Here is a 20,671-nt window from a genome sequence, read left to right on the forward strand (position 1 = left end):
ACAGAGCAGCTGACTTGATTTTAAATCAGCACCTTGACATTATAAGTAGAGTCTGGATTTGACCATGAAATGAGTTGGGGATGGCATCTGAGTTGTAGCTTAACCCAAGGCTGCAGGAGTGCAGCAGGTGTAAGCAATCCAAGAGTCTCTGGAGAGCATGAGTGACAACTTCCTGACCAAAGTTGTCTGCTGGACCTCATACTCACAAACAAGGAAGGACTTGTTGAAGGCAGCCTTGACTGTAGTGACCATGAGATAGTCAGGTTCAGGATCTTAACAGAGGTGTCAAGACAGAAAGCAGGACCATAGTGCTGGCTTTCAGGAGAGCAGACTTTGGCTTCTTCAGTGATCTGCTTGAAAGAGTCCTGTGGGATAAGGCCCTGGAGGGAAGAAAGGCCCAAGAAAGCTGGTTGGCAATCACTTCCTCTAAGCTCAAGAGTGGTCAGTCCTAATGAGCCAGAGGTCAGGGGTCTGCATGGATGAACAAGGAGCTTCTGACACATGAACAGGAAATACACAGGAGGTAGAAGCAGGGACATGTAACCTGGGAGGAATATAGAGATGCTGTCCCAGTATGCAGAAGTGAAACTGGGAATGTCAAAACCTACCTGGAATTGAATCTGTATCTTGATGTTGGAGGCAACAAGAAGGATTTCTATAATTGTACTCCAGGGATCAATACTGGGTCTGGTTCTGTTTAACATCTTCATTAATGATTTGGGTGGTGGGGCAGTTTGCAGACAAGACAAAACTGGGAGGATCAGCTGATATGCCATTGGGTTGTGCTACCATTCAGAGGGACCTTGACAGGCTGGAGAAACAGGCTGATAGGAACTTCATGAAGCTTTCCACAAGGGGAAGTGTAAAGTGCTGCACCTAGTGAGGAAAAACCCCAGATATATGGCGTACCTGCTAGGTGCTGAAGGCTGGAAATCTGCTTTCCAGAAAAGTCCTTTGGGGGCCCTAGAGGAAGCTAAGGTGAACATGAGCCAGTAATGTGCCAGTGCAGCAAAGTTGGCTAACAGTAACCTGGACTGAATTAGGAGGAATGCTGCCAGCATGTTGAAGGAGGTGATCTTTCCATTTTATTTAGCACTGCTGAGGCCACACCTGAAGTGCTGTGCCCAGTTCTGGGCTACCCATCTCTCCCCAGAGACAGAGAGCTGGAGACAGCCCAGTGAGGGGATGTTGAAGGCACTGGAGCATCTCTCACTTAAGGGAAGGCTGAGAGACCAGGCGTGATTCAGCCTAGGGAAGAGAAAGTTTAGGGCAACTTTACCAATGTATATAAATACCTTCAGGGAGGGTGTAAAGAGGATGGAGCCAGGTTTTTATCAGTAGTACCCAGTGGCAGGACCAGAGGCAATGGGCACAGACTGAAAGACAGGAGGTTCCTCCTGAACACTGGGAAACACTTTTTCACTGTGAGGATGACTGAGCCCTGGCACAGGTGGCCCAGAGAGTTTGTGGATTTCTCCATCCTTGATGAGATAGTCCTACAGAATATCTTTTGCAATCTACAATAAGTACATATCTTGTATGTCATCCTTGACTGTATTATATTGGGTTTGTGTGGCAAGATTTTGGTAGTGGGGTTGCTTTTGTGAGAAGCTGCTAGAAGTTTCCCCTGTGTCCAACAGAGCCAATTCCAGTAATGTTGATGATGGACCCACCACTGACCAAGGCTGAGCATCAGTGATGGTGGTAGTGCCTCTGTGTTAACGTATTTAAGAAGGGTAAAAAGAACTACTGTACAACATCAGCTGCAGTCAGAGAGAGAAGTGAGAGTACCTGAGAGGAGTCTTCCACTTGAGGAGGAAGGAGTGGCAGAGGCAATGTGTGATGAGCTGATTGCAACCCCCATTCGCAATCCCTCTGTGCTGCTGGAGGGGAGGAGGTAGAGAATTTAGGAGTGCAGTTGAGCCTGGGAAAAAAGAAGGGGGGTGGGGGGAAGGTGTCTTAAGATTTTTTCATTTTTCATTATCCTACTCTGATTTGATTGGTAATAAATTAATTTTCACCAAGTCAAGTCCATTTTGCCTTTGACGGCAATAGCTGAGTGATCTTCCTGTCCTTATCTTGACACATGAGCTTTTTGTTATATTTTTGCTACCCTGTTCAGCTGAGGAGGGGAGTGATATAGCAGCATTAGTGGGCACCATCTTTATCAATGATCTGGATGAGGGAACTCAAGTGCACACAGTAAATTTGCAGATGACACCAAGTTGGGCAGGAGTGTTGATGTGCTTGAGGGTAGGAAAGCTCTACAGAGGGATCTAGACAGGCTGGATCAATCAGCTGAGGCCAATTCTATGAGTTTCAACAAGGGAGACCGTACCACCCTCTACAACTACCTGAAAAGAGGTTGTAGTGAGGTGGGTGGTGGTCTCTTTCCCCCAAGTAACAAGTGATAGGACAAGAAGAAACAGCCTCACATTGTACCAGGAGAGGTTTAGATTGGATATTAGGAAAAGTTTCTTCACTGAAAGGGTTGTCAAGCAATGGAACAGGCTGCCAAGGAAAGCGGTTGAGTCACCATCCCTGTAGGTATTGAAAAGATGTGTGGATGTGATGCTTAGGGACATGGTTTAGTGATGAACTCGGCAGTGCTAGGTTAACAGTTGGACTTGATGATCTTAAAGATCTTTTCCAACCTAAGTGATTATGTGGTTCTATGTGAGATGTCTTTTCTCTATTATGTCCTCATGGTTGAGATAAACGTGAGCATTCTTTCACTCGTGTTTGGTTCTGGTATGCATTTACAAAGAGAATTTACTTGCTTCTGTTTTTTTCCCACTCTTCAAAAGGGCTCTGCAAAGCAGTAGTTATATCTGAAAAGGTACTGAGAAGAAAAAAACATGAAATGAGGGAAACTATATTTCCTAATCTATGTATTTATGGTGCAGGGATTATTTTAATGGCATTTGTCTGTCTGTGTTTTGTGGACTTCGAAGAAGCAATAAAAACCTGTCAGGCTTTTTATTGTATTTATTGGTGTGAGTGAGTGGGTGTGTGGAGAGAGGAGTGAGTGACCAAAACCAAATTTTTCTCTGTGTTTCTGCCTCTCCTTTTCACTCCATCTTAATTTTTTTTTTTTAACTCTTCTTTACTGTTTGAGCTATTACAGTTAGTCATACGGGCTTTTTAATCCTAGTTGTAGAACAGATGTCTTGTTTGCAAGGTTAATACTAAGATGAATCCATGAGAAATCAGAGAAAAAATTAAAGACAGAAAAAGGATTGTGTGTATTAGTCTATACATACAGAAATAATGCTCATAGAAGTAGAATACATCACATTGTTGGCTGATTTGTTTAAGTAAAGTGCAAAGGATAGTATCATGTCATTATTGTAAGTACTTTAAAAAGAGGAAATGAATAAAAAATAATTTCAGTTGGAGCCTATTTTTTTTTTTTATCTGCAAAGAGGTTACTGCTTACAACCTTGAGCTTAATTTTTTACCAATATACTGAAAGTTACATTTGTTTTTGTGTCTTTGAGAAAAGAATGGCTCAGGTCTTTCAAAACTGTGCAAGTGTTTGGATATATGAGTTGCTTGTGAAGTGTTATCTCCACATTGCATTAAATGCTGGTTCAAAAAGGTCATTAAAAGAATCATAAATACTCTTGATAGCAATTTACAGTAACTTTGAATCATCTACAAAATTAGTGAAGATAGGAACAGTGGTCATCTGTATGAACTACTATGTACCTTACAACATTTCTCTGAAGAAATACAAGGTATAACTAATGTGCATAGCTATGACCATAGATGGTAAGATATTTAAATCCTTTATTCCTTTGTTATATCAAAGAAAGAAAAATATGTTATTTTTCAGCTTTTTTCCTGATATGGGATTGTGTTGTACAGTTGTCAAAGATGACAGGTATTCTTTAAAGAATTTGCCATCAAAAATGTGGAAATATTAGACAGCTTTTTTTACACATTCCCTTTAAGTTATTATTATAATCTGATAGTATTGTAATATTCTGAGCAGAATAAATATTTGATATTTTCCTAACACTGAATAGATTATAATGTCTAAATGGGTTTTTGTATTTGTAAGAAACTACCAGCTACACCTCATGGTCAAGCAATATGCGTACTGATGCTCTAAATAGTTACTAAATATAGCATAACCTCTTAAGATATACTTCAATTTTGAGAAGTATTGTTATGTGTTGACTAGATGAACTATTCTTTTACAACTCCTGTGATCCTTTTAGTGTGCATAGCAATTATAAAGTTTAAAAACAGTTATATAACTATTAGAAAAGTTAGACTCAATATTTTACTTAAAAACTCATGCAAGCATTTTACTTAGTGTTTTGGAATATTAGAAAATACACCTGTGAGGAAAAGTAACAGCTTTAATCATAATTTGTAATAATTTTAACAGTCTAGGCATAAATATAGAACTGATATGTAATCTTTAAGTTAAAGGAAGGTAGAAAGAGTTAAAATGAATCAGTGTGATTTTTAGCATTTCAAACAGTTTCAGTGAACATTTCCTTTTGAGCTAAAACTACTTGTCCAAAATAGTCTTTAGGAAGTGGAAATAGTTCATACATCTTGAGTGTAGAGGTTGTGAATTCTCTATTTGGTATGTTTGGTATTCTGAAGCAAGCTTTTTCTCATAGGTTTGTTCTCTGTGGGAGGATTTGCTTTTGTTTTAGGGACAAACCACTAGCAGTTGTCTTGGTGACTAGTTGTGACTTAACAGAAGGTGAAAAGGTGAGATGTGTTAAAAACAAAAAAAGATTATTTTAACTATCTCTTCATTCTTAGTAAGAGAATAGTAAGGCTTCAGGATGTTATGGTTGCTAAAGGCTTACATGTGTTAACGAAGGTGACTAGATGAATAAACTGGTGAAAAGCCCACTGGGGTACTGTTAGGTAGAAGGATAACACCTCTGTCTGGAGAAATCCTCAATCTGCAAATTGCTGCAGGCTGGAAGGTTATTCTGGAGAAGTACTGCTTTCCTGTCACTGTTTCTTGTCTGCTCTTGGCCACTGTCAGAAGGAGTATACTGCCTAGATTAACAGTTGATTTTTATCTGGTGTTTTTATTGTATTCTTCTAAACCTGTTTGTGTCTCTGCCTACATTGCTTTTATTTTGTTGTATTAATTTGTTTCTCCAAATTGATTACACAATTTGTGAACAAAGATAAATTTTATGTGATTTAAAAAAAAAAAAATCTGAGGAGTAATTAGTTAAAATTGTTTCTTAAAACAAATTTTATATTTTACAGCTCTGCTGCCTTGCTGATGATTATTATTTCTGGATTTGAAAGGTGCAAATTTTACCAGCATCTGTTATTTCAGTTCATATTGGTGTTTAGTTTTTTTCTTTCATAATGGTCATCATATTAATTTATTTAAAAAAAAAATTGAAGTGCCTTTATGTCACACAAATGCATCAAAGCCAAAGACTCCATTTAAAATAAATTGCTGTCTAAAACAAACTCATTCTGTAAAAGTCCTTTACTCTTTTGTAAAAGTCCCAGATAACTTCAACATTGTTTTTCTTACTAAGTGAAATAATCACAGCAGGCAGTCAGAAGTGCTTGTTCAGTGAAGAGGTTGAACTTCATATCGAAGTTACCATCTTGCGTATCAATTCTAGTTGCTGCATACATAACGTTTGACATAAATTCTCAACAAACTAGAAAATAAAAACTGAAAGTATTAAATATTCATTGCTTCTTGCTTTAACCTGTATTCTTACTTCATCACCAGCCAAACTATTGCATGTCACCATGTTTCTTAATCAGCTGCATCAGGACTGCAGTCTGCCATCAATTTGTTACCTAAATCTGAGTAAGATTGTAGGAACCACACAGAGTTTAGTGATGGGGGGGCGCAGAGCAGGTCATGGTTAAGGGCATGTTTAGGGACTGTCTTCCAAATAAACTTGCCTGAGTTGAGTCTGTTATAGTTTTGATTGTATTTCTGATTTTTCTGACTGCTTGAGGACCAGCTAATGTCTTCCCTGGAAGTACTAAAAATTGCTATTATAATGAAGTCTAATCTCTCTTCAGTTTTGTAGCTTTGGTCTTAGTTATACTGACTCTTACATGCTGTATTACCTACAATTAGAATTGCACTTTATGCATGAATTTGAAATACCAGAAAAAGTATATGCATGGCTCTCTGAATAGTTTTTAATATACAAATTTTATAGACAATAATGTAAGGAATCAGCTGAAATCCCCTGAAATCAATATATTTCTTATGTGGTATATTCCTCATGTAGTACATCATTATGGTTAGAAGGGCCTCTGAAGTGATGGAATGGTTTTGGTTTTTGTACTTTTCAGAGAAATGGTAAATTTACAGATGTAAATTAAATTTTAAAATATTTTTTCATACTACTTAGTATTACATTGTAAATGAAACTTACTGGCTTCCAGCTATTAACTCATCAAAGATTTTGTTTGTAGCTATTATTTTTATTGTGTATGGTGTTTCAATCCATGTTAGATTGGATATATTAAGTATTAAGCAGGTACAAATTTACTTGTGTTCTCTGTTCTGAACATCTTACACTTAGAATCTGATCTAAATCTTATTAAGGTCAAGAGAATTTTTCTTCAAGTAACTTCAATTTGTCTTCTAAACTGCTTACAAAATTGTATTAATATACAGTCTTTTGAAGGGCTAGATCAGGTGTGTCTCTTTTGACTGACACATATAAAATCACACTACTTTATAAATGTATTAATACATTTATTGTGTATCTTTTTCAGGGTATTGAGGAATGGAATATTGGCCATCTTAATACAATATTGGATGTTGTAGAAGAAGAGTGTGGAATTTCTATTGAGGGTGTAAATACGCCGTATCTGTATTTTGGCATGTGGAAAACAACGTTTCCATGGCACACTGAAGACATGGATCTTTACAGTATTAATTATCTCCATTTTGGGGAACCAAAGTCATGGCAAGTTTAAATTTTTATGTAATATGTTTTTATTTATCTGCTTCAGCTGACTAAACCAAAAAAAGATGGGGTACAATTGCTTCACAGTGATAAGCTTTACTGAAAAGCTAACATAGTAGTTCTGTGGTTTTTCTTTTAAGCTGAGAATACTATGAAATATGTGAGCTTTGTGATGTAAAGAACATTGCAGTAATGCATCTTTTCATTTTAAAGGAAAACACTAATAAGTACATAAAGCTCCTTGGAGTTCAACAGAAAGACTGTAATGCTTCTATATGAGAAGTTTAATGAGTTGGGAGCCCCAAGACTATTTGAGGGAACATCTGTAAGGCCTCTTTGAAATCATAGAATGGTTTGGGTTGGAAGGGACCTTAAAGATCACCTAGTTCCAACTCCCACGCCACGCATAGGGGCTACTAGACCAGGTTGCTCAAAGCCTTGAACCCTCCCAGGGAGGGGGCAGCCACAGCTTCTCTGGGCAACCTGTTTCACTGTCTCACCACCCTCACAGGAAAGAATTTCTTCCTTATATCTCATCTAAATTTACCCTCTTTTAGTTTAAAACTGCTACCCCTGGTCCTATCACTACACTCCCTCCCCATCTTTCCTGTAGGCCCTCTTTAAGAAGGCTGTTATAAGGTCTCCCTGGAGCCTTCTCTTCTCCAGGCTGAACAACCCCAACTCTCCCATCCTGTTCTCACAGGAGAGGTGCTCAATTGATATGGTAATGTCATAAATGCTTTTCTAGTTTACAGATACTTGTTTACACTTCTGAATGAACAAAATTGTTAAACACTGGCCTCTTCATGTTTTGAAGAAATAGCAGTGGATGCAGCTTTCTGGACCACATTGGCCCATATCCTTAAGAAATTCAGCGCTAAAAAAATGTTGAATGAAAGACAGTTAAAGATTTATTTGTTGTTACCCATGTGCTTTTGCTGGAGAAATGCTGCAATAATTTATGCTAATGCTGTTCCTATGTCAATAAAATACATCTTGTGTTAATGTGGTATTAGTATAATATTTTCTTCAAAAAGATGGAGGATGAGTTAAATCTTAAGATAGAGACAGTAAAGATTTTGTCTTCTCTTAAAAATTTTAAACTGAATTGACAAGTTATTCCTTAGTAAAACCAAATACCCTGGCATGTACAGTAGTAAACCATGTTTTTAATTTTATGGAGTATACACGTAGTTCTTAGAGACAGCCATACTGTTCTTATGAGAACTGAAAAATACTTTATTAAGAACAATGAGAAGCAACGTGTTTTCTCTGAATTGTGAGAAAACAACCACTTCCACCTGAAAGCCATGATGAGAACTTGCAGGCAGCAGCTGAATGTGACTGCCTGAGCAGTCTTTATGGAATTTGAAGCTTTCTCCAGTGTTTAGGCCTAGGTTAACTTTCATTTCTTCTTACACTCTTGTGGTTTGAGTTCAGAGGGCAACTGAGTGCTGTTTCACTTCCAAGCGGCTGGCAAAGAAGTTTATAGATTTATATTATCTATGACGATTCCTCCACTGAGTGCCTCATGTGAAACACAGGGGAAAAGTGTGTCTGATAACCATTTGCAAAATCGGGACTATGGCTGTTTGTGTGTTTATATACATATGTATTTGTGTAGTACATATGTTTGATTTATGGATTATTTTTTGCTTGCAGAAAAGTGATAAAGAGAGAAATAATTTGAAGGAGAAAAAGGAATTAAGAAAACGTAGAAGTTCTGAAACAGAACAATATGAGGGAGATGAGAGGAGAATATGGTGAAGAAAGATTTATTTGGAAAGGGGAACAGAGTCTATTAAATTACTTGCTATCAGGCAGAATTTTTACTGCAATTTTCCTTTGCATTTTTTTCTAAAGGGAAAGAAATCTTGAAGATGGTACCTCATTTTACATCACAGTTTCTAAGGAAAAAGTCTTCTTAACGAGAACCACCATTGGTGTAATTGATGATTTACTTAATTTATTAATTCAGTTTGTTCTTGATATGTTTAATAATGATATATGTGAACTGCTTATTAGTATTAAAAATTTCTTCACTCTGCCACTTGCTAAATATTTTCTTCTATTGTAATTATTATTTCAGGGTTATAGGGTCTGACTAAAGAGTATTTTTTTGTGTAATAAGTTGAGGAATTTTGTCATGTTAAAGTATTAAACTGCTCTTGGAAATTAATGCCTAGCAGAAAACAGATTTTTGTTAATATAAATGCTAGATGATCAGTATGTGTGGTAGATCCATGGGTAAAATACTGATAATGCTTAAATTTAAATTATAGATTATAAATAAATTAAAAATATAAATTAAAAAATCTGAACAAGATATTTATATTTTGGAAAATAATTCTGAGTTTATTAAGTATCTGAAAGCAGTGCTTAATCTTTATGTTGTTTACCTGACTCATGAAAAACAGTGGTGTTGATAGGAATTTTTTTAAGTCTTAAGATGATGTAAATCTTCTTGAAGAATATTAATAATGAATATGTGAAAGTGTTTATTAAGCAGGTTCAAGGTAATTATTTTCATGGCACTGTGGATATTTTAAATATAATAATAATTTGACTCATTTTTATTTTTTTTAGAGAAAAAGCGTAAAGATATGTGGAGAATAAATTTAGTATTTTACTTTAGAAAGTAATATTTTTAAAAATTGTGCTGACCTTGTTCACCTTTTATGTCTGATGTTAGAGGTCTGAATTTTCTGCACAAAGAATGAGTTTTTACTTTCTGTTGAAAGGGGCACAGTGTAAACTTGCAGTATAATACAAATATAATTTACGTATCAATTTGTGATGTGTTCTGTCACATCCCATCTAGATCCTCTGAAGACTGGAAATGACAAGAAGCAATACATTATGTTAAAAACCCCTCCTGTTTATGTTTTCTGAAACACATTACTAAAATGCCTTGCGGGGTTGGTCAGTCATAAAAAGAGGAGCATGTACTGCAGCAAGATGGTTCTGTCTTTGTGATGATGTCAAGAAAATGAGAACAGATTGTTGAAGACAGAACGCTTGGACAGCCAAAATCAGATGGCTTGGGAGAGTGAGACTCAACCCGACAGTTTGTTAAGGTTGTAGGAGGAATAGGGTGAAATGATCTATAGTAAAATTCAAAATAAAGCAGGTGATTTAGGTTTGGAAGTTCTTTTCAGGAGTTCAGTGGATACAGGATGGCGAGAAATCTGATCTCCAGATTGCCTAAAATTTTTGCCATGGGAAACTTTACTGTTACCTCTTGATTGACATTGCTAGAATCTGTTTTTCTGTATATGGCAGTGTAGATTGTTTACCAATACCTGTTCATCTTCCTTTATGAAGTGGAAAAATGAGGATACTAAATGAAATTACACATGTACATCTAATAGATCCATGGGTAAAATATAGATAATGTTTCAATTTGCAATATAAATTTATAAATAAAAAAAATCTGACTAAGATATTTATGTTTTGGAAAATAATTGTGAGTTTATTAAGTATCTGAATTTATCTTAATTTGTCCACATGAGATTAGCTAAATAAATAGCTATAGCCCAGTTAAATTGTGTCACATTATATCTTTGCAAGAGACTTACTGAGAGCTCAGTTGTCCAGTTTTGCATTTTTGTAAAATTGAAAAGTAGTTACATATTTACATGTACAAATAGAAGCATATGGCTTCATATTATCACAAAAATGTAGTAGCATGTACTTTTGGAAGAGTAACTTTTTAGGAAGAATACTGGTCCAATTAAAGACGGGTAAAGCAAAGCAAAGTCTCTAGGTTGCATTTTTTGTAAGATTTATGCACTGTCTGTCCATTTTGCTTTATGGATTTGTGTATTTAATGACATACAGTATGGTATATAATGCTATACATAGCATTTGTCTCCACTGGGTGTGAAACATGCAAACATAGTTTAGATTACTGTGTATATGCTGATGCATGTGTAATACAGAGTGGAGAACAGGCACAAACACTTTGGAAGTACAAGTGGAGAGAAACAAAATCCATTATTGTAAGACAGTGAAATTCTGCTTAAAACAGAAAACATTGAGCAGAGTCAAGCTGAAAGCCCCTCTTTGTTTAATACCTTTAGGACTGTGCAGTCAGTGGGCATGGGTTTTGCTACAGTTCAGTTTAGAGCACTGACTTCTGTGGTGGAAGGATGTTCCTTCGGTTCAGCAGTTTCAGTTGTAATACAGTAGAATTGTGTGTGTGCAAATGAGAGCTTGAGGTAGGGAGATGTTTATTTCTTGTGCAAAATGAGGGGCCTATGACCCTTCACTTGTTTTTCTGAGTGAGTTGTCAGGGGAGATGAATGAAAAAACCTGTATATTGAAAATGTGGATTTAGACTCTATTGGAGAGCTGAATATGCATTTTCTCCTTTTCCGAACCATATTTTTTTGTAGAGAAGAATCAATCCAATGCTGTTGCCACGTTACACTGAAATGAAAGCCTATTATATCACATACTAAAGCAGTTAAAATCAATAATCAAGCTAATTAATACATGCAGTATATCTACAAAGTGTAGTAAATATGTGAATAACAAAGTGTTCAGAAAAGCAGGATGAAATTACAGCTTTTCAATGATCTTCAATTTTCTATCTGTAATAAACATTAAAAATAACATGAGATTAATTCCAGTTCTTTTATGCTGTTGCTGACATGTTTCAGATAGGAGATGGAATCTTTATGAAGTAATTTATTGTAAGAACAGAGTGATTCCAAGACATATACAATAATTTGAAGAAAGTATATTTCTTAAATGTTTTTTAAACTCTAATTGTAATGATTTTACAAAGACAAGTAGCTGTTTTGTTACACAGCATTGGCTATAGGAAAAAATGGAGGCGTTTAATGCTCATATTTTTCTGTTGAACTCTTGTGTCTTGTGAAGCACAGTAAAATTCAAAGACATTAAACCTCTATAAATTATACTTGTGTGTTTTTATTTAATTTGGAAAATTAAAGCATATGTATCTTTTTTAAATTGAAGTGGTGTAATCATATCAAATATTGTCAATATACATGATTTTAAATAGTGAATATAACATGTTTGAACTATGTACTATAATGTTTAAAGTAAAAAAAAGCTATTTTTTTTTTTTCAGAAAAACCAACCCCTCTGTATTTTTTTCCTCAGAAGTTGGTATTTTTTCCCATATGATTTTTCACTCTTTAATATTTTTGTCTTCTGTGTTTTCAGATATTTATCACACATGAATAGTGGCTTTTGTAGTAATTATGTCTTTAAGCATTTCTTTATGTCAATTTTAGGTATGCTGTTCCTCCAGAGCATGGGAAACGGCTTGAAAGACTATCTCAAGGTAACATTTTCAGTATTTCCATATGTAAGATGTTTGAAGGACAAATCTCCAGCAAAGTGAAAAACATTGCCCTTGACTTATCTGTTGTGTTTTATTACTTAATGTTGTGTGACTTTTATCTGTCTACAGAATAATTGCAAAAAAGGAACAATTTTTAGTATGCTGGAGAATTCTTAAGAAACAAATTGATTTTTTTTTTTCTCCTAGAACTTTATTTTGTACTGGCATTTTTAGTTTGGTGAAACCTATGAAAATGAGGCTTTGTATTTTGTTGTTCATTAGATTTTTCCTTGCTAGTATCTTTGTCTCCTCTGTGCCCTTGCTTTTTCTTGTCATAGCTTCTTTTCATCAGTAACTTATGAATCTTAGCTTCCTAGTCAAGTTTGATACAAAGATAGAAATACTGAAGACAGATGAGTCTCCAGAATTTCATGAAAGTTAATGCCTGGTTAGAGGATGGAAACCTGGTTAGTACCTCTGGGAAGGGAGAAACAGACAGAATGTATCAATGCTAAATCTTATTTGGTAGCAGCCTGGTGGCCTGGAAGCAGGCATATAAATCCAGTTTAGCCAAAGTATGTACTGGATTTTGCCCTCCAGAAATGTGAGGAAAATCTATTGAGAAGGAGCAGAGGATATTGTAAGGTTGAGATCTAAGGGATAAAAATCATTAGTCTGTAGGAGAATTCTTTTCACACACAATATTTTGGTTTATTTTCAATAACACAACACCTCTCTTTTTGTTTCTGGATTAAGAGTGCAATTTATGAAGATGGGAATAGTTAGGCAAGTTACTTGGCCTTGCAGCTCATGTCTCATAGCCTGCTATTAAGCATATAAGGAATACTACTGAATGTTGATAATTAAATATTATGTGTCAGGACCGAATGCTGAAAAATTTTGTACACTTTCTTTTCATATCCATTTTACATTCATATAGGTGCATGACTGTTTTTCTGAACTATTCTCTAACTATTGCTGAGAACAGTAAGATATGTAAGTAAAGACCTGTAAATTTGCAGTCTTAAAAACATGTCTCAGACAGATTTCAGCCTGAATAATTGCATTTACTCTTCTTAAATTTTCCCATAGTTTCAGTGGAGAAAGCTGTCACTCATTTTTTTGCTTTCTAGATTCTTTTTCCAGCTTGCAAAGTATAGAACTCTTCATATGTATACTTCGAAGCTTTTGGTTTTCACTGGTAAACAAATTGATACATGTCGTAGACCAGACAAATGATACTGATTTATGCTAGGATCATTCAGTAATTATTTTAAGAGTTACAGGAAAAGAGCAAGGAGTAAAAAGAAGAGAGAATTGGAAAAGGTTCAGAGAGGGACACTGGGATTGGTGAAAAATTCGCCTTATTGTTCTAATAATTGTTAGTAAGCTCTAACTTTTCAATCTGAAAGAGTGTCAAATAAAGGCAATGGGGTCTGATGAAGATCTGTGATGATTGGCATGGAAAAGATGACTAAAGAGTGATTGTTCACTGTGTCTTCCAGTACAGCTACAGATTCTGAATGAAGAGCCTTAGCAGGTTCAAAACAAACAGAAGGAGATGGTTCATTTCACAGCATGAACTCCTCAATGTCCATGGTGAATTCTAAAAGTTTGCATGGATTCAGGGGGAGACTGGGCAACACTGGCAAAGAAATCTGTTAGAAGAGGGTAGGAGCTGCATTTGGCTTTGTAAATTTTGGAGCAGTAAGTCGTTGGTACTGAATTACTCAGAGAAAGCAAAGATTTTATGCTGTATTTAAACACTTCTCTGTACTTCCAGTTTTGACATTTGCTGGTAACAAAACCTTTGGGTAGATGGAGTTTTTGTTAGATGTGCTCTGGTGTTTATTACAGATTTCATAGTAATTATATCTGTGCAGTGTTTTAAAACTATTCAGGTTTAAATGTTCTGTAATGAGTGTGTCTCAAAGACTTTTTTTGAGGGAAGAGAATGCACAGTTTCAGCAACATTTGTTCACTCATTTCTAAAAATTAAGTGGCATTGAGGCATGGCATTGTTTGCTGCAGACTGAAAAATACCTTCAAATTTTTCTTTGACATACCCTAATTACCCCAGATACTGGAGTAACCTATGCAAATTCAGGAAGTAGGTAACTTTTGGAGATACATGCTTTGCTACATGGGAGCATTTGAAGTCACTTAGTGTAAACTTATATAATTATATAGTTTAAGAAAGTATTATGTTAGAAAACTGTGGCCTGAAGATGATTAGGCCTCTTGTTGCTGATAATTGTGGCCTTATACAGCAAGAGGAGTTGGACATAAAGCATGGCAGAAGTGGAAATCTCCAAAACCACTATTGTCAGAAGCAAATAGCTTATACTGGGGGAGTGGTGTGTTAATGTCCAAATGCCAGAGTCAGAATTGGACAGTGGGCTAAATAGGATTTACAACTTCAGTATCACCCAGTGTAACAGTTACTAGGTCTAGAACTGCTGGAACAAGGTAGGACAGAAAGTGATTTGGCTTCAGGTACACTGGCACATGTGTAAGTGCTTTTCTACAGCTGGGAACAGGAACACAGTTCTTTCATCCTTACTGATCACTGTATTTAAACAAATTGCCCAGGAAAGTAACTCAGCCTTGGTCTCTGTACATCTGCATGGAAGTAAGTTGTGTACTACTGCTGTCAATTATATGTTAATACAAGTTATAAAGATCTGTGTGGTGAATGGAAAACTTACTTTCCTTGATGATTTTTGTGTATGATCAAAACTTAATTATTTTTATTTCAGAACTGTGTTTTGAGTAGTAAATAGCAAATGGAACAAAATCAGATACTAAACAGTGAAGATAAAATTTCAAATAGTTGTTTATTCCATTAGATTTAGTGAATGAAACTGTACTTATGTAGAAAAACTACATACTCACACAGAGATTTTTATTGTAACAGCAATAAAAGATAGGTGAGTTTCACAGACAACCCTCTCTGATATTTCCTAAGTTTTTAGTATTTGACTTTAATGTCTTCTGTGATTTTTTTTATGAGTAGGCTGTTTTCATGATATTTTTGGTCCAGCTGATAGCTCAGAATGGAATGTAGAAGATGATGCTGTAGTTCTTGAGAATAATTTTCTTCAGTGATTTTCTACTTTTCAACTGCTGTCTGCTAAATTACAGTCTGAGTTTTACAATAAGATATTTTAAAAAGGTGAAAATGTAAAATAAGCTGCATGGCTGCAAGTCACTTAATAGTAAACATTAATGAAACATAGTGTAAATGATACCTTCATACTTAATTACATGTGTATTGAAAATATTTTTAATAATATATTTTTTGTGAGTGCAACATCTGAAGCAAAAAGTAGTTTACTCAGGAAGGTTAGCTCTGGTGACCAGATTCCTACCAAATTGATTGAATGCTCCTAAATAGTTAAAATAATAAAATAATGCATTAAATGAGACAGGTTGTCTAAGTCAAGGCAGCAGTTGATACATAAAATTAAAGGAAGGCTAGAATATTTCCATTATCTTGTCTGCACATCACAATTACTACACGTGCCTTTTGTGCATGATTGCTTTCATTTTTGCTTTCCATTGAAATCTTGATTGACTGTGGCACCTACAAATACTTTATCTGAAAAACATTAGATTTGCATCTAATAAAGACAACAGTTTGATTTTGCCCTTCAGCTGCTTTCTCATTTATGTAGGTTTTTTTCAATTTTATGTAGACATAAATGTAATAAAAATCTCAAGCGAGCTCTTAACTGCAATTTTTATACTTGTTATGTTAATCTGTAATACCATGATATTGAGGATTTTTTGTTTGACAGAATGGGTTAGAAAATAAAGAGAATAGAAGCAGAGTGGCAAATCACAAATGACAGTCTGAAGGATTTTCAAGATCTTTTAATAGATCATTTAACAGCAGAAGCTGTTTCAGAGAGATGACATCTATCTGTGGTGTTCAATTATGTTAAAGAAGAAAGTAAAGTAAAGTTTAATATATTGTAAGCATGTAGGGGTGTTATAAAAAGCTTAGTATGGTGTATAGTATTAACTAATGACTTCTGCATTAAATTAATTACCTGTTATGAATGTAAACAAGTATAAATAGTTGATGAAATGAAACTTGGTGTAGAATTTTCATAGCTTCTAAGGGTTTTGATTCTGAAAACTTCATCAGCTGAAGAATTGAACTTTGTCTCAACTGTTACATGAGTCAAGTTAGGAAAATTGCATATAAAAGATAATAAATGTAAGGCTGTAACATATTCATCTGGGCATAACAACACTCATGTTTCACAGCACTTGCTTCTTTTGTGGCTTTTGTACTCTGTGCTTTGTATAGCATACAAATTGCCACTGCTTCTTTGTGAGGATTGTTGTCATGCAAACTCATCCTCCTAATTTCTTTTATGTGCAATACAGAAAGTTAAATCAAATTAGTTCGAATCATTGCAAATTAATTTAAATAAATTATGTGACGTTTGTATTTATACTTACAAAACTAAAATCTAAAAATAAAATTACTAGAAAACTCAATCCTTCTTTAATCTCTGCCTGTGTTCCAAGAGTAGTAGATCAGTAGATCAGTGAATTACGATTAATATTTTGTGTGTTCTAAGTCTTTTAAATGAAGAATTACATAAGTAAAAAATGACCATAACTTTGAGCATAGTTGAATTAATGTGGACTATTTTTAATGACATTAAAGATATTTGCAATTTAGTATGTTCTCTTATAAGTTTTATAATTTCATATTTTATATTTTCAATTAATATTAATAAACAAAAATTACAACACCTTTACTGTAAAATTTCAAGTGAAGACTTGAGTATGGAAGTGTTGAAAAAGTTAGGGAGCCTAGCTTCATCCACTGACAGGTCAGAATGTGATTTGAAAGTTCCCCAAGAATATGATTTCATGTTTGTGTGCTTAAATAATCACTTGATTATATAATCACTTTATTATTGGCCAAATTGTGGTATCTTTGATCATACAATATATAGCCAATCACCAGTATATCATACAATATATAGCCAGTTTTCAACTGGACAATCTTTTTCTCATGAATGTAAATCAATGAACAATCTAATTCTGTTTTACCCTGATCTTCAATTATTGTTCATTGGTTCTTATGATGTAATTGTTTTGAATTTTCATTTTGTGTTCTGTGTAATAATTTCCAAGAAGATGAGAAGAGTACAGATGGCTAAATAGAAATATTGAGGAGAGGTGTAGAAGAGGTCTGCCATTTCTCAAGAGACTATCTGAGAAACTGCAAATTCCCACAAAATACCTGCTTTTGTAGAACTGATGTAGTTAATGGATTGGTGTTAATGGATTACATTGAGATTTCATGTGTCTTGTAAAAGCATGAATGTACTACACAACCCGGATGATAGTCACATTATATATAGATTTCAGTATTTTTTCTTTTGGATTTACTAAATATCTAGGATTAATACTGTAAATTGGTAATTTTATCACCAGCTTGGTATTTGAGAATGTTTCTAGTGTGTTGCAGGCATGTCTTGATTTGGACTGCATTTAATGTATTTGTGAGGGTCTTGAGATGTTCCTAATGTAATGTTCTCTATTCAGTGTGTTATCAGGTATTTTTTACATCTGCTAAACAATTCTCCCACAGGGATTTTCTTTCCTGAAAGAAAAGATTGCATGACCTTACCTTTAGCCTGGGCAGAACAAAAGATCTTCTGATAAACAGAGTCTTGTAATGAGGAAATAGTACCTTCTTTTCTTCCCTTATTCATTGGAGTACTTTTGAGAAAATGAGGTGAAAGAGAGTAGGAGATTTGAGTGTGTGTAAGTGTAGACTTTCACAGAGTCAAAAGAGATTTCATAGTGGTACAGAATGTGTAGGCTGCACTTCTATTTCACTGTGAGGTCTCCATGACCACAGCAAATGTTTTCCTCTAAATTTCTCTCAATGGCTTTTGAGTAGGTAGTGTTCTGCTGTTCTGTGTTGTTAGCAACTTTCTTAGAATTCGGCAACAAGCTTGCCTTCTGATTGGAGTTGTCACAACTACTTTTGATCTCTTGAAGCTGTAGTGGTACAATTTAAGTTTTGGATATCTGCCCATGGTTTGCTTTTTCTCATCGTGTATTGAGCTAATTAAGCATATTGCAGTAGCAGAATTTAGTACAAAATTTGCTTTCTCAGTGAAAGCAACGGAATCAAACTCCCACTGCATTTAGAAATTAAGGTTTTTGCCACTTTTCATACTAGATTTTTCTCCAGTCGCAAGTATCACTTTCATTCAGTTTTTTCACAGTGTGTTCTATTATTATGCTGCTCAAGACCGAGATTTCTTGAAGCTCATAAGCTGTAGATTCCAAGTTATGATTGTTATCAATAAATTATAGGGATTAACTGTGCCAAAATAGTTGAAATTTATTAGCTGAAGTCCACTAGTTGTAGGTGAGTTTCTTTAAACTGTCTTTTAGTCAGTGAAGCCAAACATGTATGATAAAAATGTACCTACCAAGTATTACTTTTTGGAAATTACATTATAACATTATTTGCAATTCCAAAAGAGAGTGAAAACTTCTGTGCCTGTTGGTGGGGAGAAAAAAGAAAGAATGATAAATTTTAATGAAATTTAATCTCTGGGCATCTTAGCAGAGTACCTAGTTCGTTGATCAGCATGAGAGTACAGTACACCTTTTGCTTCTTAAGTGCTGCTTAACCTTGTATCTAAGAAATTAGAAACAATTTGTTCTCCCAGGATTGGGGACTGTGCTATAAAAGAATGTACAAAAAATACAATTATAATGTGATCACCTTAAAATTGTTCTGGAATTGTAGGGTCATTAATGGACATAAATGTAAGACTCATCAGAGAGAAGAAATTAAATCTGACATTACATTACATATTATGGCAAATTGTTGAGATTTCATCTTTATTTTCCTCAAGTCATTAAAAATATTTAGATGGTTAATTGATTGAAAGTGATTCTTTAATTTTTAAATTTAACAATTGAGTATTAAGTGTGTTGCTTCAGGAATGAAACTGCTTCTTTGAATAACAAACTAACATTTATGTGAGAAGGATCCAACAACTTGTGCAAACACAGTAAAGGGATGACAGAAAGCTCTTTTACTAGTTAAATGTCCTGTGGCTAAGTCTGAGTCCACTAAGCAATATTTTTAAATATTTTGTCTTGTCATTTTTGTTAAGTTTTTTTTCCTGTATTTTTCTTGGGTCATCTCTTACAGTCTTCATAAAATTACCAGACTTTTCCAGTTTGTAGAATAACTGAGTGGTGTTCTTGGTTAATATATTCATTATGGACAAACATTTACACCTTGGATAATCCTAGGTAATCTATTGATTTGGATCTCTCTCAAAGACATATTGTGTTCCTCAGGCATGAAAGATCATTTTATGTATAAATGAATCCAAAGTATTTTTCTGAATCAGTATTAATACCATCATTAAGGAGACCTTTTCATCACAAAGATCTGGCATTGTATCTTCTCCATATCAAGTTGTTATGGAAGATAATTGGTAATTTTTTTTTTTCTTTGAAATACTGTTTGCTTCACTTTGATTTCTGTCAGTGTTTCTCAGGTAGTATAATGGAATAGGATTATATATGTTTTCCTTGCACCCAGGAAAAAAGTCATCATTTTCAAATGGCTTTATATTTGGATTTTCTTATATGAATTTTACCTCAGTTTATAACACAAATGAAAATAATTTCAGAGAATACTTTTTTACCTAATGTCATTATCATAGACTTTTTTTTTTTTATCAGTAGAGTCAGGCTCATTCATACTGTACTAATTAAAAAACTTATAAAGGAGGAAAAGATGAATTCTGTTTTAAGAGGGGGCTGTGATGAAACTGTATGCCTAGCAATGAGAACTTACCCTTAGTCTAAGACAAGAAGCCTGCAGTTCTTGTTTCAACTTGTTTGCTTGGTCTTTTTCCTATGGAACTGTTAGAGAGTGAACTCCTTTATGCCTCAATTCTGTTTTCTGAAAATTAAAAAAGTAATTGTTTTAAAAAATTCTTAATAACTTTTTTCCTAGCAGTAGCCTGTCCATCTTTGTGAAATTTCTGAAATCACTTGAGAATAAATGACGTAAAATACAGTAAACACTTGATGTTAAGGTCTTGGTAACATTGAAAAAATTACTCTACAGAAGAAAGTTAAATAAGTAAATAAAGTTGGACTTTACAGAAAGGGATTACTTTCAAATGTTATGTCCTTGATACAGTAAAATTACGTATTAACTGGGACTGCTAAATGTATAGATTGCAGTTACTCAAAGTACATCTGATGGTGATTCCTGCTAATGGTCTGGTGGAAACACTAAAAAGACTGTAAAGATAAATAACAATAATTATATTTCTAATAATAAAGATAGTAAAGACTTCCTCATCTTTGCTGATTAGTGAGTAAATTGTTA

The 20,671-nt window shown here is 34.5% G+C and overlaps 1 protein-coding gene across 7 annotated transcripts in view; it reads left to right on the forward strand.

The window, feature by feature from the left end:
* The window catches only part of KDM4C (lysine demethylase 4C), a 260,274-nt gene that overhangs the window by 21,875 nt on the left and 217,728 nt on the right, over nt 1-20,671 (forward strand). For all 7 annotated transcript variants that reach the window (XR_004408717.2, XR_004408718.2, XM_033003740.2 and 4 more), the window contains exons 5-6: nt 6,751-6,944; nt 12,212-12,261. Coding sequence is in view for 5 of the 7 variants with exons in the window: in XM_033003740.2 (XP_032859631.1) it covers nt 6,751-6,944; nt 12,212-12,261 (244 nt within the window). In the remaining 2 variants the exon portion in view is untranslated. The remainder of the gene's footprint in view (nt 1-6,750; nt 6,945-12,211; nt 12,262-20,671) is intronic.

This window comes from Tyto alba, unplaced genomic scaffold (genome assembly GCF_018691265.1).
Source record: "Tyto alba isolate M040663 unplaced genomic scaffold, T.alba_DEE_v4.0 Super-Scaffold_42, whole genome shotgun sequence".
NCBI lineage: Eukaryota > Metazoa > Chordata > Aves > Strigiformes > Tytonidae > Tyto > Tyto alba.